Genomic DNA, 18594 nt, shown 5'->3' with positions numbered 1-18594 from the left:
GGACCTTCCTTACAGGTCTCATGAAGAGAGTAGTAAATGAGGTAATACATGTAAAGTATTCATGTGAGATGTTATTCTTGTTGGTACATCTTCCTGTTCTTATCATGATGGCTATTCTTAGTCTGACTGAAATTCATCCTCTCATTCTTCCTCTCACATCAGACTGGTGAATGATTCTTTCAAGTCCCAGTGTGGTGGTGGTGGTGATGATGATAATGAGATGATGATGATGATGATGATAATGATGATGATAAAAAAGAACAAGATTATTATCTGTTGGCCTTAATTGTCATCTCTCATGTTCCTCCAGATGTGGTTCTTGTGATCTAGTCCGTCTTACTTCCCAGATCCTCTAATAGATGAAGTTCTATCTACCCCTAATGGTCAGGAAAAATATTTGTTCCATTATTGTCTGGCTGATTTTTTCTTCTTTATTCTAGTCTCAGCTTAAGTGTTAGGTCTTCAGAAAGTTTGCCTGATGTAATGCCTACTTCTTGCCAGTCTTCTATCCCTTACTGTCTTCCCATGATGTCTGTTCCCATTGTATAGTCTTAGATCCAGGACTTTGCTTTCGCTTACACTTACAGTTATAACTAGTTATGTCTGTACTTGTTTAATGTTGGCATCCTTACCTAAAAGATAATTTCTATGAGGCCTTGCAGGAACGCTGTCTATTGAATTAACATCTATATTCTTAGTGCTTACCACTACGCTCAGCATATAGCAGTTGCTCAGCAAAATTTGCTGAATTAATAAATATCACATTTCTATTGTCTAACTACCTGTTGAAGTGACAACTTACTCAGCAGTGTTAATAATAAAGTTTGCACATGTTCTTAACTTTATTTATCCCATACGATTGCATTCTTTATTTGTAATCTTTCCCCTATTAGGCTGTGTGTTTCTAGAGGTTACAGTTTTTTATTTTTTTTATTTTTATTTTTTATTTTTTTTAAAGATTTTTTTTTTTTAAAGATTTTTTATTTATTTATTCGACAGAGATAGAGACAGCCAGCGAGAGAGGGAACACAAGCAGGGGGAGTGGGAGAGGAAGAAGCAGGCTCACAGCGGAGGAGCCTGATGTGGGGCTCGATCCCATAACGCCGGGATCACGCCCTGAGCCGAAGGCAGCCGCTTAACCACTGTGCCACCCAGGCGCCCCGAGGTTACAGTTTTTTAATATATCTTTTTATTCCAAAGCTTAGCAGAGTGAGTGGCACTGGAAATTTTATTGTTCAGTGAATGTTTATTAATGAAAATGTATTTTTAAAATATGATTAACAAATGGAAAATTTTGCACATATGAGAATTCAAACAGAAATCACCAGCAATTGCTACTAGTTTAAGTTACATGCTAAGTGGGAGGCAATATATGATATCCATTTGCATGAAAGAAGGTAGTATGAAAAATATGTAAATTAGTGTGTATTAGTCTAAAAAATTCATTGTCAGCCAATGGTGAACATTTGAATGTTTAGTTTCTTGATTGGGTCTTCTACTCTAATATTTTTTTTTCATAATTAATGCTTTTTTTCTGAGACAGTATAGAGAACTGTATCCTGCTTTTTTCATCAGTATTATATGTAAACATTTTTCTCATTGCATTTAATTTTTTTCAGCATGATTTTAATAGGAACATAGTTTTTCATCCTGTAAGTTTGTCATCATTTTTCAATAAAGATTTTATTTAATATTTATGTAAACAATTTTTCGATATTATACAGAATACTCAGTGAACATTCTGCAAAAATTGTTGTGTTCATATCTGCTTTTCCCTTAGAATTTTTATTTTTTTATTTTTTTTAATTTTTTTAAAGATTTTATTTATTTGACAGAGATAGAGACAGCCAGCGAGAGAGGGAACACAAGCAGGGGGAGTGGGAGAGGAAGAAGCAGGCTCACAGCGGAGGAGCCTGATGTGGGGCTCGATCCCATAACGCCGGGATCACGCCCTGAGCCGAAGGCAGCCGCTTAACCACTGTGCCACCCAGGCGCCCCGAGGTTACAGTTTTTTAATATATCTTTTTATTCCAAAGCTTAGCAGAGTGAGTGGCACTGGAAATTTTATTGTTCAGTGAATGTTTATTAATGAAAATGTATTTTTAAAATATGATTAACAAATGGAAAATTTTGCACATATGAGAATTCAAACAGAAATCACCAGCAATTGCTACTAGTTTAAGTTACATGCTAAGTGGGAGGCAATATATGATATCCATTTGCATGAAAGAAGGTAGTATGAAAAATATGTAAATTAGTGTGTATTAGTCTAAAAAATTCATTGTCAGCCAATGGTGAACATTTGAATGTTTAGTTTCTTGATTGGGTCTTCTACTCTAATATTTTTTTTTCATAATTAATGCTTTTTTTCTGAGACAGTATAGAGAACTGTATCCTGCTTTTTTCATCAGTATTATATGTAAACATTTTTCTCATTGCATTTAATTTTTTTCAGCATGATTTTAATAGGAACATAGTTTTTCATCCTGTAAGTTTGTCATCATTTTTCAATAAAGATTTTATTTAATATTTATGTAAACAATTTTTCGATATTATACAGAATACTCAGTGAACATTCTGCAAAAATTGTTGTGTTCATATCTGCTTTTCCCTTAGAATTTTTATTTTTTTATTTTTTTTAATTTTTTTAAAGATTTTATTTATTTGACAGAGATAGAGACAGCCAGCGAGAGAGGGAACACAAGCAGGGGGAGTGGGAGAGGAAGAAGCAGGCTCCCAGCAGAGGAGCCTGATGTAGGGCTCGATCCCAGAACGCCAGGATCACGCCCTGAGCCGAAGACAGACACTTAACGACTGTGCCACGGAGGCACCCCTCCCTTAGAATTTTTAAAAGTAGAATTACTGGGTTAAACGGTATGAGCATTTGTAATACTGTTGATGTTACCAAATCATTATCTGTTGCCCTCCAAAAATATTGTACCTGTTAATGTTTCTAATAAAAATGAGTGTGAATTTCAGTTTACCCTCTCCTATATTGCATATTATAATTACCAAAAAAAACACCCACTTTGTCAGTGTGTGAGGTTAAAAAAAGGTGATAATTTGACCTTATTTGATTATTAGTGAGGCCACAGATGTTTCATGTTTCTTGTATGTCTTCTATAAATTGTGTCCTTTGCTCATTTTTCGTTGGGATGTTCTAAGTAGCCATAATACTGTTCTAGTAGTCTAATATCCTAATTTTTATTAATTTGTTGATTTTTTAAAATGAAAAAGCCTTGTACATTTTAATAATATTGATGCGTTTAAATGGTAATTTAATTCCATTTTAAGCTCTCACATAGTATAACCTATCTCATTTTTGCAAGTAGCATTAAGTTATCTTCTATGAAAGTTTTTTAAAGAACATTTATTTTGTAAACTAGGAGCCTTTTGTGGCAGATGAGTATATTGAACGACTTGTGTGGAGAACCCCAGGAGGTGGCTCTAGAGGGGGTCCTGAAGCTTTTGATCCTAAAAGGTGAAGTAAAAATGTTTTTTTCCCCATAGATCCAATCTAGTACAAATTTGTGTTTGGAATAGAGGTGACTATTGAAATTCCTTCCAATGTGTAAAGGGATTTTAGTTAATAATACTTGGCCAATAAAGACACAAGCATTAGAAGTTAGGGGTTTATTTTCTTTTATATTTCTTTTATTTTAGAGAAGGATTTTAACTGGTGTGAGGGGAGGGATTTTATTGCATTATAAGAATTTGATATTTTCTCCAATTAGTAATAAATTAGAGAAGATTGGTTATATCTCTAAAATAAAAACATGTTGAGTATGTTGTTTTAAGTATAGTTGTAAATCAGAGGAACAGAAAGTCACCTTTCCCTGCAATGCACAATGTTATTTTTATATATTTTATAAAAATATTTTTATGTTATATATATTTAAATATATGTGTTTTTATCTTTTTGACTATTTTCTATAAAAGTGGTTTCTATCCTGGAAGGTAGAGATTCAGGGTGAGATTTTCATTCACGTCAAAGATAATCCCTAAAATGCTCTTGAGAAAATTAACATGATCATCCCTACCTCAAGGAGTGCTAATTGATACTTACTACAAGTGAACTGGCCAGTTCCTAATGATTAATCATAGATGGATTGATACACATTCTGATTTTCCTCTATTAGATTATTAGAAGAATTTGTAAATCATATTCAGGAACTACAGATAATGGATGAAAGGATTCAAAGAAAAGTAGAGAAACTAGAGCAACAGTGTCAGAAAGAAGCCAAGGAATTTGCCAAGAAGGTACAGGAGCTCCAGAAGAGCAATCAGGTAAACAGTTAAGCTATGAATAGTTTACACAGGTTATAATATCTTTATTTCCTTCCACTATTAAGTTCTTTAAAAACTCCAGTCAAATAATAGTAACCATTGAGGTTTCTCTCAGCTGTTCCCATCCCTGGGGAAAAATGTCAGTGAATTGTTATCAGGCACTCTTCAGCACTGACTTGCTGTTGATCTGTGGTTTGGGATCACAGTACTACCTTCCTAGGTTGGAGTGGTATCCAGTACAGTCACAGTGCAAACTTTGAAGAGTGACACTTAAGCAGACCTGCATTTTTAGGGGCTCATGATTAGCTTGGCTATTTAGCTAGTCATTTGTATTCTCATTAAGCATAAAACAAAGTAATACCAGAACAGCTTTTGCCTGGATCAGATTTTTCCCTAATCTGGGAAGCTTTACAGAAGTCCTAGGGTATATACCCCCATGAGAACTGTAATATAACTATGGGGAGAGTGGATACAGAACTCTTTCTCAATCCATTTTGAAGTAAAATCAAATCACTAGCCTGGCCCTGGTATAAGTAGGCCAAACTTCTAAGCCATTCTTAAGTCCTAAACTGAATCTGGAACCTGTGAACCCCTTTTACAGCCTGAGCCTGATCTGGAACTTGATTGCCCTTTATAAGTATAGTTCATGAAGTCCTGTTCAGCATTGCTGCCTCCCAGCGGCTGTTTGTTCTTTAGTGTTAGGGATTAACAAACTGATTTCTGCTCAAATTTTATTTATTTGATTTCCTTCACTTGAGTATATGTGGCTGTGAAAAAATATTTAATAAAGTCAGTAATTTACATAAGATAGAAAATGTGTTTTTAAGTAGTCAAAGTGATAGATTTAATACTTATAAGGCAGTTTTCTCTTGGTAATAATAATAGTATTAATAGTTAATCTAACAAGCTTTGGAGACAGTCTGCTCTGCCACTTACTAGCTATATAATCTCAAACAACTTCCCTGTGCCTTGGTTTTTTCCATCTATAAAATAGGTTGTTATAAGGATGAAATAAGTAAAGACATGTAATATGCTTAGAACAGTGTCTGGCACAGAGGAAGTCCTTGTGAATGTTTACAGCTCCCACCTCCCTCACCTCTTAACTTAAAGTGAGAACAAAAGTGCCAAACTGAATTATCAGCAACTTTGTTATTGGCAATTCTAAGGCATTCATTGTACATAATTTTCAAATACCACAGGATAATCTGTGTACCCTGGAAAAAAAGGAAGAATATGTTAGGAAGTATTGTACCTTTGCTTCGATTGAATAATTGTTATAGTCTTTTATGTTTTCAAAACAGGGCAAGAACCATCTTACCTTATTTCTAATACTAGCATTTCTCTTCAAATATGTAAAATAAATGTTAAATACTCTATTTTTAATTAGTGCCTTTTATTTCTGACATTTTTGACTCTGTATTAGCAAGCAAATTGTTCAGATCACTGGTCCCTTTGATACTTAGTTCATTGATTTCAGAATCATTGTTTAGCACTAAATTGTACACTGGGAATATTGTTAAACAGGATGCTGTTTTATTGCTTAACAAATGTTCATGATAAAATATTATTTTAATAGTTAAAGGTATAAAAGTATGCAACTTTGTTAAAAAGTTTTCAGATCATGTAGTGCTAATGGGCATAAATTGTTTCTGTAGTTTAGCTCACATGTAACTTCTATGTTATCTTTAGTTACCTAAGTTAGAGAGTAGGAATGAGATGATGGTCTAATTTTGATATGAATTCACTTATTTATTTTTTTATAATAATATTTTTTTATTATATTATGTTAGTCACCATACAGTACATCCCTGGTTTTTGATGTAAAGTTCAATGATTCATTAGTTGCATTTGACACCCAGTGCTCCATGCAATACGTGCCCTCCTTAATACCCATCACCGACCTATCCCATTCCCCCACCCCCGTCCCCTCTGAAGCCCTCAGTTTGTTTCTCAGAGTCCATAGTCTCTCATGCTTCATTCCCCCTTCTGATTACCCCCCCTTTCTTTATCCCTTTCTTCTCCTACCGATCTTCCTAGTGATATGAATTCACTTATAAATTGGGTTCTCTGATTATATTTTATGCTTATGTGCATTTTTCCTAGGTTGCCTTCCAACATTTCCAAGAATTAGATGAGCACATCAGCTACGTAGCAACCAAGGTCTGTCACCTTGGAGACCAGTTGGAAGGGGTAAACACACCTAGACAACGGGCAGTAGAGGCTCAGAAATTGATGAAATACTTTAATGAGTTTCTAGATGGAGAATTGAAATCTGATGTTTTTACAAATTCTGAAAAGGTGAGTACTGTCAGAAGGATAAAAACACCTGCATCATTAATAACAATGCCCAAATTATGAACTACATTTATTACTTTCCAATTATTACTTTCAAAACACCGAGTAGCTGACTTATTAAAACTTTTTATTGTTCTGAAGTGTGTATTAGTACACTTGCCTGCAGATTACTGATGAAGTGTGTATATTCAGATTTTTAATTGCAGAATTGTATGGAATTTTTGTTTATGAAATTATGTATGTTTTGAAAATGCTGAAGTAACTGTATTAATATGTATTTCTTTTCCATAGTTGACTTTTAATATTAACAGAATTAAATGGTTATATTCCACTGGGTGAGGATATAGTCTGACCTGAATCACTGATAGATAGGCTGAAGTATTTCTGAACAAGGAATTCAGAGCTTCTAATTTCTATTACTTGAATAAAGAGCTCTTCTAAAGAATTCAAGCATAGTTTGGACTAAAGTTAGAATTGAAAAATCCGAATTGTTTATGTTAATCCTTCTCATAGCACTAGTCACTTAATACTGGTCTAAGGACACATGGTATTGGCTGTTCTACAATCTTGAAAGGAGGTTATTTAGCTGACTTTCTTCCTCCCAGGGGGAAAAATCAAAATGCATGAAAAAATAGATACTGTTGTAGATAGTATATGCATATGGCAACATTGTCCACTAATATATGAATACAGTCTTCCTGAATTATTCCAAGTTTATTCCATGGAATGTTTTTGATAGCGGAATGTTAAAGGTTAAGTATTGTTGAAGTTTATTTTGAATTAAGCTACACATTTTTGTGAGTAGGGACTATATAAGCTTATAGAATTTATAATTTTTAGAGACCTTTGAAAAAACAGTTACATATTACACATAATTCCTCTAAGGAAAAGACAGTATTTTAAATAATTAGTTTAAGCAATTATATTTATGGTATAAAGTTGAATTGACAAGATTAACGTTAAGAACGTTGTCATACTTAAACACTGTTAAAACAGTGGCTATATCTAGCTTTTATTAGATTTATGTGATTTTTAAGTGTAAGAGTTAATATACATACATACACACACTCCAATGCTTGAACAATGAACTGCTTTCCAGGATAGTTTATGGAATGCTTTTATTTTATGTTTACTAATATATATTTATAATATAAAAGTATATATTTATGCATATTATAAATATGTTTTAAACGTGAAAAATTATATATGATTTAAATTTTATAACTTGGATTACCTTGAATTATACCTGTACGATTATGTAATCTGTTTATTCTGTTATAAACCAAATGCAGATATTTTATCCAAAGTGAGTTTTCCTGTTGCAGCCATTTAGGATCTAGGGAAAAAAATATGACTGATCATACATATTTTTGAATGTGATTTGTATTGCTTGTAATATTTTACATCATGAAATTAAGTTGTTTACACTTTTAAAAACATTTTAATTATCCTCAGGGAATTGTATAGTTCTTGGTATTGTGACCTCTTAAGTTTTGAGGTTTTAATTGAAAGAAAAAGTCTTCATATCGCTAGTTCATTTACTTGGTCACCTAGCTATCTGTAATTTTTGATGTGCAAATATAGACTAATAGTTTTTAAGGAATTCCTCTTCTTCTTTGCTTCACTTTCTTCTACATCCCATTTGCTTTCATCTTGTGTTCCTTTTTTTTTTTTTAATATTTATTTGTTCGGGAGAGAGAGAGAGTGTGCACACATGTGAGGGGGGAGAGGGAAAGGGAGGGAATCTCAAGCCAACTCCCTGCTGAGCACAGAGCAGGAAGCCCAAGGTGGGGCTCGATCTCATGACCCTGAGATCATGATCTGAGCCAAAATCTAGAGTCAGACACTCAACTGACTGAGCCACCCAGGTGCCTGTGTTCCTTTTTACTTATATTTTCTTCCTTTTTTCCCCGATTGTCTGGTTTTTCTCTCGTGTCTCCCATAAGTTTTGGGTTACTGTTTGCTAATTGTGAATCATTATTTTTGGGTTGGTACTATCACAGTTAACTACACTTAGGAACTCATATATGTTATTAGATTGCTAATTATCAGATGAACTTCTGTCTATCTCAATTTCTACCTTCCCAAAGGAAAGAAAAGTGAAATCACCCACATAGCTAGGGAAGTGTATGATTGTGGAAGGAATTGGAATGGGATAAGATAATCAACATATCTTCTTCCTGCTCCATAGTCATTTTTGTTTTTTTAATCTTTGTTTGTCAGAATCTTCTGATTTTCTTCTCTAGAAAAGACCTATTTTATGTTCATATTATATTTTTTCTCTTAACTCTGTTCTTACAAAATATGTTAGTTTTTCTCCGTAGAATCACAGCTCATTGTGCTTCATGTAGATAATGCCTGATGACTCTGCTTATCTTTAACACTGTTTGCTAGCATGGGTAGTCTCACCTCACTCTAGAAGTAAGCAAATGATTAGATTGTGGATTTGACAATTTCTGTACTTTCTGTTGTAGTACATTTTAACCGATAGATAACCGTGATTTTTACAAAATAATTACCCATAGAAATTCAATAAAATCAAGTGTTACTTGCTACTATACTCCTCCTACATTTAAGCAGAGTTTGCAGACGGCACACAATAGGGACTTCTATCTCTTAAAAGATAAGAACAAATTCCCGATGGAAGCAGAACTGGCTGTGGACCAGGCAGGTCTTTTCTGAAGGGAATATTGGTGAGGAGAAAAGGATGGACATTGCTAGTCCAACTAAATGGCATGCTGAGAAGTGATCCTGCAGTAGTACTTGTGCCCATGTGCAGCAGGATTGAGTGAGTGTTTGACAACTGAAAATGACAGTGACATGCTGACTAGGAGAGAAGAGATAACTGAAACTGAAATGCTATATTCACTATTGTTTGACAACAGTGATACCCTTTCTTTGGCCCTGCTGTTTTCCACTGTTGCTTGCCAGTCTTCACATGAGTACTTACAACTATAGTAATGTTTTTAGCTCTTCCTTCATGTTTTTAGGAATGTCTTTATTTTTTAGTGTAAAAGAAAGTGATTATAAAATCAGTTACTAAAGGTGTGCGAAACTAAAACTCAGTACTTATGTGACATTTAAAGAAAAAGTGAATATTACATAACTCCCCTACACATTAGTGTAAATAAGCAGTGTCACATATTTGCATTTTAAGAACTTTAGACCCTTGGGGCGCCTGGGTAGCACAGTCGTTAAAGCGTCTGCCTTCGGCTCAGGGCGTGATCCTGGCGATCCGGGATCGAGTCCCACATCAGGCTCTTCCGCTACGAGCCTGCTTCTTCCTCTCCCACTCCCCCTGCTGTGATTCCTCTCTCGCTGGCTGTCTCTCTGTCACATAAATAAATAAAATCTTAAAAAAAAAAAAAAAAAAAAGAACTTTAGACCCTTGACCTTAGTCCTTTAGTTCTACAACTTAAATAAATACACACATTTTTGTACCGTATTTCATTCAGGAGACTTCATATTAAATTCTGTCTTTGCTTTTAGAACAAGTTTTATGAAGTTATGTATTTATTAAATGACAGGTGTTTTTGTTTTATGCATTTAGCTTAAAGTGAGATAAATGCAGCAATATGATCTGTATTTTTTTCATAAATCTTAGTTATCTTTTTTGGGTTCATAAACCAGAAGAAACATTGCTGCTTTCAGCAAGCAAGGACTTGAATTTTTTCCAAGTAAATTTGAACTGCAGGTTTCATTGGGAAGGGACTGTGGCATTTTATAAAGTTACAAAATTTCAATACCAGAAAGACAAATGTTTATGTTGTATTTTATTGATTCATTATTGGTGATATCCCAGATGTCTTTCTGTTGCTTGCAAGGTTTTATTTTTGTGGATTTTAAAAGAAAATTGTTGGAGTGAAGGTCTATGGGCTATTTTCAAGTATAAAACTATTTTTGATATGCATAAGGTTTTTCTTTTTAATTACTGCTTTCATTTATTTTTGAATAGATAAAGGAGGCAGCGGACATCATTCAGAAGTTGCACCTAATTGCCCAGGAGTTACCTTTTGACAGGCAAGTTTATTTCTCAAGAGCTAATTTGGATATGTGCTGTAATTTATAGATAAACTTGTATTTAAAAACTGAATGGTTTTGCTTATTCAACAAGAATTTATTGAATACCCCCTTTGTACAACACATAGTATATAGTAGTTGATTGAAAAAATATGGTCTCTTAATATCTGCATGTAATGATGTACCTTGAAATACTTTTAATCCTTTGCCTTTCTTCTGAAAAGAAATTGCTGAAGGAGAATTTTGAAATTTACTAATGTGATATTTTGAATTTTTATTTTTTGGACTTTGATAACCTGGGTGGGAGAGGACAGGGAAAATTTAAACATGGGGTCATTCAGCTGTTTTTTTCTTATATTTAGATGAGAATTCTTTAACTTCTTAGGGTTTTAGACACTTTTGAAAAGCTGATGAAAGCTATAAAGTTTCTTCAAATAACTCAGATACACACAGATTATTATATGCATCTTCATGGGATTTTAGACTCTTAGCCTATCCACAGACTCCTTAGGGACATCAGGTTAAGAAACCTTGCTTTAAAGTCAGGTATTAATGGTTTCATTTTAAAAGAAACTTTATGAAGAAGATTTTTTTCATGATTTCCTTTAGTCCATAGAATGTCAGACTTTTTTAAATAAAATCTTGGTAGTAGTAGTTTCCTCATATGAATGTCTGAAAAAAATAAGTCTTCATCTAATAGACAATATATCTGTTACTACTTTTGGCAGTACTTGAGGATTCTTGAGTACAGGTAGAATGTAAATGTATTGCTATACTTAAAGCTTGCAATACAAACATAGGGTGAGAATGAATTTCCTACCCCCAAAATATATCTTATTTTATCCCAACTCTGAATCATCATATAGGATTAGCAGTGATGGTCATGTATCATTTAGCTATTGCTAATAATCTTATATTTTCCCAGCATTATGGCTCATGATTTTTTTTATGAATAGTTCTGTTTTGTTTATTAAAATATTATTTTACTAGGGTCAGAAAGATATTCTCATTTATTTTATAAAGAAGCATTAAGTCATTAAAACATGGTTATATGAGAAAAAACTTTTGTTATATTACTACAATTTATTGAAGAGATTTAGTTCATATTTTGTGTTAAAATATACTTTGAAGGACACCTGGGTGGTTCATTTGGTTCAGCGTCTGCCTTCGGCTCAAGTCATGATCCCAGGGTCCCGGGATCGAGCCCCTTGTCAGGCTCCCTGCTTAGTGGGAGTCTGCTTCTCCCTCTGCCCCTCCCCTCTTCCCTCTCTTCTCAAATAAATAAATGAAATCTTTAAAATAAATACATACTTAAAAATAAATTAGAAAAGAAATGGGATTGTCAAAATATAAATATATCAGTATATTGCTTTATCCTCACCAGGAACTATCATCCCTATCTCCTTGATTGATTGATAGATTGATTTTTAAAGTTTATTTATTTAAGTAATCTCTACATCCAACATGGGGCTTGAACTCACAACCCAGAGATCAAGAGCTTCATGCCGTACTGACTGAGCCAGCCAGGTGCTTCATTAGTAATGATTTTTAAAATCACCCACAAAAACCTCTATCTCATTTCAGAGTTGGACCATTTATTTAAGTGGGTAAAATGTGTGGCTCACAACAGGTGCTTAATAATTATTGGTTAATCTCTCCATCCTAGTCTACATATACTCATCTTCTTTCACTTCTCAGTTACATACTTATAGTTTTGTTTTAGCCTCTACTGAGCCTTGAAATTGTGTATATATATCCTAATTAAATTTAATTTTTTCAGAAAGATGATATGGCCTTACATGCACTCTAATCCACCATGACTTTGATACATGAATTTAGTATAACTCTCTAAATTTTTATTACCTTCTTTTTCTGTCTTTGCATCTCTTTTGCCAGCCACCCTCCTCTCTCTAAACTGATTGCGTAGGATCTCTCAACATTAATTTTCCATGATTTACCTTCTCCCTTGATATTTAAGATTTTAAAAATTTCTAGTGTATGGTGGTATGTGATATTTTAGTTTCTGAATTTGCAAAGATTGAATGGTCAGTCTATAAGACACGTTGCTGGGTCCTTTTTATGGCGTCTCTTTTATTTTTCATATATTTATTTTATCATTGTTTTTCTTTTAAATAAAAATAATGAAATTTTATATGAAAAAATCCCAACAGAAGGGGCAAATAGACAATTATCAAGGAATCTAAAATGTTAATGAATATGTGTTGGGACAGCAGCTCAGTTTTGGGGCTGGGGGTGGAGTTGTTAATGCCTCATATAGAACTTCCCCCTCTTTAAGAAGTTATTGGTTATTCAGTGTGAATTTCATAAATGAGAACCAGCTACCCCATCTGAATTGCCCAAATTCAGCTTTGTTACCTGGTCTGCTTATTGTCCGTACTCTTTCCCTTCTGGCTTTCTTTCTCTCTTTCTTTCTGTCTCTCTCTTTTTTTAGAGGTAAAGGATTTTTTTTTAATTTTATTTATTTATTGGACAGAGAGAGACACAGCGAGAGGGAACACCAGCAGGGGAAGTGGGAAAGGGAGAAGCAGGCTTCCCGCTGAGCGGGGGGCCCGATGCGGGGCTTGATCCCAGGACCCTGGGATCATGACCTGAGCCAAAGGCAGACGGCAGACTCTTAACCACTGATCCATCCAGGTGCCCCAGGCTTTCTCTTTTTCTTTTCTTTCTTGGAATCTTCTTTTCTTTCTTTTTTCTTTTCTTTTCTTTCTTTTCTTTTCTTTCTTTCTTTTCTTTCTTTCCTCGCTCCCTCCCCTTCTTTTCCTTCCTTCCTTTTCAATGATGACCTTTAGTACAAAGGCTTCCCTTATACTCCCCAGATTATTTTTCCCCTTTTATTAACATCTTAGATTACTATGGTACATTTGTCACTACTAATGAAACTTACCATTGATTTTTATCTTTCAGGTTTTCAGAAGTAAAATCCAAAATTGCAAGTAAGTTTTTAATAGTATTTAAAAGTATTTGAAATAGTATTTAAAAGTATTTAGTTTTGAATAGATGATAAAAATACTGGTGTAATAGAAAAAAAAAATAGTAAAAGGAGAGATAGTGGAAACAACGTCATCCTCCCACCCCATCCCTGAGTTTAACTTCCTCTTCCTTGAAACAGTCATTACTAGTGTCGGAAATGACATCTAGAGGTTTATCTCAGTCAGCTGCTTTTTTAATTATCAGTGGTAAATGGTAGTCAGACCACAGGAGTTCAGCTGTTTTACTGGTTGGAAGATTTTATTGTCTTGAAAATATAGATTTAGATATCATAGTATATTATAAGGGCTAAATTCACTGCCTATAATCTCATATTGTTTTTGTAATTCTTTAAAAAGAAAGTTAGATCCATAGTCATAGTATTTGTAAATAATTCATATGTTTGTATATAACTCGGATACCTTGAATGTCTCATTGTAGATGAATGACTTTCTTTATATGTTTAGGTAAATACCATGATTTAGAATGCCAACTGATTCAGGAGTTTACTAGTGCTCAAAGAAGAGGTGAAATCTCCAGAATGAGAGAAGTAGCAGCAGTTTTGCTTCATTTTAAGGTAAATAGTAATAAAAACGAAGTTTAGTTTTTAAGATTGTGGAGATTATATAAATTCTATATAGTATAGTCTCTGATTTTATTATAGTTGTAGGACTATATCATAGTGATAATTTTTATTATTTTGAACAATTTGTACATTTCAGATCTCTATAAATGTTAAATTTTAGGTATTTAATATTATTTTATATTCAATATTAATATTTTATCAGTTAATTTTTATGTAGGTTGACACAGAAAATCATGCTATCTTCTTGTTTTTTAATTTATTTTTTCAGTCAAACATGTTATGAACTAGGTCATTAGAAGATTTAGCCTTAAATATCTGGTGGAATGTAGGAACCAGAGAGTAGATAGAATGTAACTAGTAAAAGATTTAAATTAAATTCAGAGGATCTCAGGTGGTAATACAAAGGAATATTGTCTTCTTAGAATTTGCATTAGGAAAAGAATCCCTATATGGCGTTGTATTTCTACAAAGAAGTTGCTTAAAGAAAGAGTTTGCGGGGCGCCTGGGTGGCTCAGTCGTTAAGCGTCTGCCTTCGGCTCAGGGCGTGATCCCAGCGTTCTGGGATCGAGCCCCACCTCAGGCTTCTCTGCTGGGAAGCCTGCTTCTTCCTCTCCCACTCCCCCTGCTTGTGTTCCCTCTCTCTCTGGCTGTCTCTCTCTGTCAAATAAATAAATAAAATCTTAAAAAAAAAAAAAAAAAGAAATAGAGTTTGCTTAGTTTCAGACCATAGTGCTATGAAACCGAAGTCAACCACAAGAAAAAGTTTGGGAAGACCACAAATACTAGGAAGGTAGAGAACATCCTACTAAAGAATGAATGGGTCAACCAGGAAATTAAAGAAGAATTAAAAAATACATGGAAGCAAATGAAAATGAAAACAAGACAGTCCAAAACCTTTGGGATGCAGCGAAGGTGGTCTTAGGAGGGAAGTATATAATAATACAGGCCTTCCTCAAGAAGCAAGAAAAGTCTCAAATGTACAGCCTAACTTTACATCTAAAGGAGCTGGAAAAAGAACAATAAATAATGCCTAAATCCAACAGGAGAAGGAAAATAATAAGGATTAGAGCAGAAATAAATGATATAGACATTAAAAAAAAAAAAACAGTAGAACAGATCAACAAAACTAGGAGCTGGTTCTTTGAAAGAATTAACAAAACTGATAAACCCCTAGCCAGACTTATCAAAAAGAAAAGAGAAGGGACCCAAATAAATAAAATCATGAATGAAAGAGGAGAGATCACAGCCAACACTGCAGAAATACAATTATAAGAGAATATTATGAGCAATTATATGCCAACAAATTTGGCAATCTGGAAGAAGTCGGTGAATTCCTAGAAACATATAAACTACCAAAACTAAAACACGAAGAAAATGAAGACCTGAATAGACCCATAACCAGCAAAGAAATTGAATCAGTAATCAAAAATCTCCCAACAAATGAGTCCAGGGCCAGATGGCTTCCCAGGAGAATTCTCCCAAACATTTAAAGAAGAATTAATAGCTATTCTTCTGAAACTGTTCCAAAAAATAGAAATGGAAGGAAAACTTGCAAACCTATTCTATGAGGCCAGCATTACCTTGGACCCAAAACCAAAGACCCCACTAAAAAGGAGAATTACAGACCAATATCCCTGGTGAACGTGGATGCAGAAATTCTCAACAAGAATGATACTAGCTAATCAAATCCAATAGTACATTATAAGGATTATTCACCATGACCAAGTGAGATTTATTCCTGGGCTGCAGAGGTGGCTCAGTATCTGCAAATCAATCAGTGTGATACACCACATTAATAAAAGAAAGGATAAGAACTATATGATCTTCTCAGTAGATAGAGAAAAAGCATTTGACAAAGTATAGCATCTTTTCTTGACAAAAACCCTCAAGAAAGTAGGAATAGATGGAATATACCTAAACATAATAAAGGCCATATATAAAAGAGCCACAGCTACTATCATCCTCAATGGGGAAAAACTGGGAGCTTTTTCCCTAAGGTCAGGTACACAACAGGGATGTGCACTCTTACCACTGTTGTTGAACATAGTACTGGAAGTCCTAGCCTCCGCAATCAGACAACACAAAGAAAAGGCATCCAGATCAGCAAGGAAGAAGGCAGGCTCACGCTTCGCAGATGACATACTCTGTAGAAAACCCAAAAGACTCCACCAAAAAACTGCTACGACTGATACAGAAATTCAGCAATGTCACAGGAAATAAAACTGCAAAGAAGTCTATTACATTTGTATACACCAATAATGAAGCAGCAAAAAGAGAAATCGAGGAATCGATCACATTTACAATTGCACCAAGAACCGTAAGATACCTAGGGAAAAATCTAACCAAAGAGGTAAAAGATCTGTACTCTGAAAACTGTAAAAAACTTACGAAAGGCATTGAGGAAGACACAAAGAATTGGAAAAGCATTCCATGCTCACGGATGGGGAGAATAAGCATTGTTAAAATGTCTATACTACCCAAAGCAATCTGCACATTCAACGCAATCCCTATCAAAATAATACCAGCATTTTTCACAGAGCTGGAACAAATAATCCTAAAATTTCTGTGGAACCAGAAAAGACCCCGAATAGCCAAAGGAATGTTGGAAAAGAAAACCAAAGCTGGTGGCATCACAATTCTGGACTTCAAGCTGTATTACAAAGCTGTAATCATCAAGACAGTATGGTACTGACACAAAAACAGACGCGTAGATCAATGGAACAGAATAGAGAACCCAGAAGTTGATGTACAACTCTGTAGTCAACTAATCTTCGAAAAAGCAGGAAAGAATATCCAATGGAAAAAAGACAGTCTCTTCAACAAATGGCATTGGGAAAATTGGACAGCAAAATGCAGAAGAATGAAACTGGACCACTTTCTTACACCATACACAAAATTCAAAATGGATGAAAGGCCTAAATGTGAGACAGGAATTCATCAAAATCCTAGAGGAGATCACAGGCAGCAACCTCTTTGACTTCGGATGCAGCAACTTCTTACTAAACACATCTCCAGAGGCAAGGGAAACAAAAGCAAAAATGAACTATTAGGACTTCATCAAGGTAAAAAGCTGCACAGCAAAGGAAACAATTGACAAAACTAAAAGGCAGTGTATGGAATGGGAGCAGATATTTACAAATGACATATTTGATAAAGGGCTAGTATCCAAAATCTGTGAAGAACTTGCCATACTCAACACCAAAAAAACAAAAAATCCAGTCAAGAAATGGGCAGAAGGTATGAACAGACATTTCTCCAGAGAAAACATATGAAAAAATGCTCAACATCACTGGGCATCAGGGAACTACAAATCAAAACCACAATGAGATACCACCTCACACCAGTCAGGATGGCTAAAATTAACAAATCAGGAAACAACAGATGTTGGTGAGGATGTGGAGAAAGGGACACTGTTGGTGGGAATGCCAACTGGTGTAGCCACTCTGGAAATGGTATGGAGGTTCCTCAAAAAGTTAAAAATAGAACTACCCTGGGGCGCCTGGGTGGTGCAGTCGTTAAGCGTCTGCTTCGGCTCAGGGCGTGTTCCCGGCGTTATGGGATCGAGCCCCACATCAGGCTCCTCCGCTGTGAGCCTGCTTCTTCCTCTCCCACTCCTCCTGCTTGTGTTCCCCCTCTTGCTGGCTGTCTCTATCTCTGTCAAATAAATAAAAAATCTTAAAAAAGTTGAAATCTTAAAAAAAATAAATAAAAAAAATAAAAAATAGAACTACCCTATGACTGAGCAATTGCACTACTAGGTATTTACCTAAAGAATACAAAAACACTGATTCAAAGGGGCACATGCACCTCAAGGTTGATAGCAACAATGTCCACAATAGCCAAAATACGGAAAGAGCCCAGATGCCATCGATTGATTAATGGATAAAGAAGATGTGGTGTATACACACACACACACACACACACACACACACACACACACACATACACACACACACACACACTGGGATATTACTCGGCCATCAAAAAGAATGAAACCTTGCCATTTGCAGTGATGTGGATAGAACTAGAGTGTATTATGCTAAGCAAAATAAGGCAGAAAAAGACAAATACCATATGATTTCACTCATGTGGAATTTAAGGAACAAAACGGATGAACATGGGGAAGGGAAGGGAAAATAAGATAAAAACAGAGAGGGAGGCAAACCGTAAGACACTTTTTTTTTTTTTTAAGATTTTATTTATTTATTTAACAGAGCACACAAGCAGGGGGAGCTACAGAGGGAGAGGGAGGAGCAGGCTCCCCACTGAGCAGGGATTCTAACCTTGGGCTTGATCCCTGGACCCTGGGATTATGACCTGTGCCGAAGGCAGACACTTAACCAGCTGAGCCACCCAGGTGCCCCGAGAAACTCCACACAAAAATATATATATATAAATCTGTTTATATTTGCATCTGT

The 18594-nt window shown here is 34.8% G+C and overlaps 1 protein-coding gene across 1 annotated transcript in view; it reads left to right on the top strand.

Annotated features, from left to right (window-relative positions):
* Positions 1–18594, top strand: part of EXOC5 (exocyst complex component 5) — a 63212-nt gene that overhangs the window by 16511 nt on the left and 28107 nt on the right. The window contains exons 2-7 of the mRNA XM_040641877.1: positions 3387–3481; positions 4140–4287; positions 6391–6585; positions 10538–10602; positions 13528–13556; positions 14058–14167. Coding sequence (XP_040497811.1) covers positions 3387–3481; positions 4140–4287; positions 6391–6585; positions 10538–10602; positions 13528–13556; positions 14058–14167 — 642 coding nt within the window. The remainder of the gene's footprint in view (positions 1–3386; positions 3482–4139; positions 4288–6390; positions 6586–10537; positions 10603–13527; positions 13557–14057; positions 14168–18594) is intronic.

The sequence above is a fragment of the Ursus maritimus genome, unplaced genomic scaffold (assembly GCF_017311325.1).
Source record: "Ursus maritimus isolate PB19 unplaced genomic scaffold, ASM1731132v1 scaffold_25, whole genome shotgun sequence".
Lineage (NCBI taxonomy): Eukaryota > Metazoa > Chordata > Mammalia > Carnivora > Ursidae > Ursus > Ursus maritimus.
Note: the sequence above shows the minus strand (reverse complement) of the source record. Positions and strands in the feature narration are given on the sequence as shown.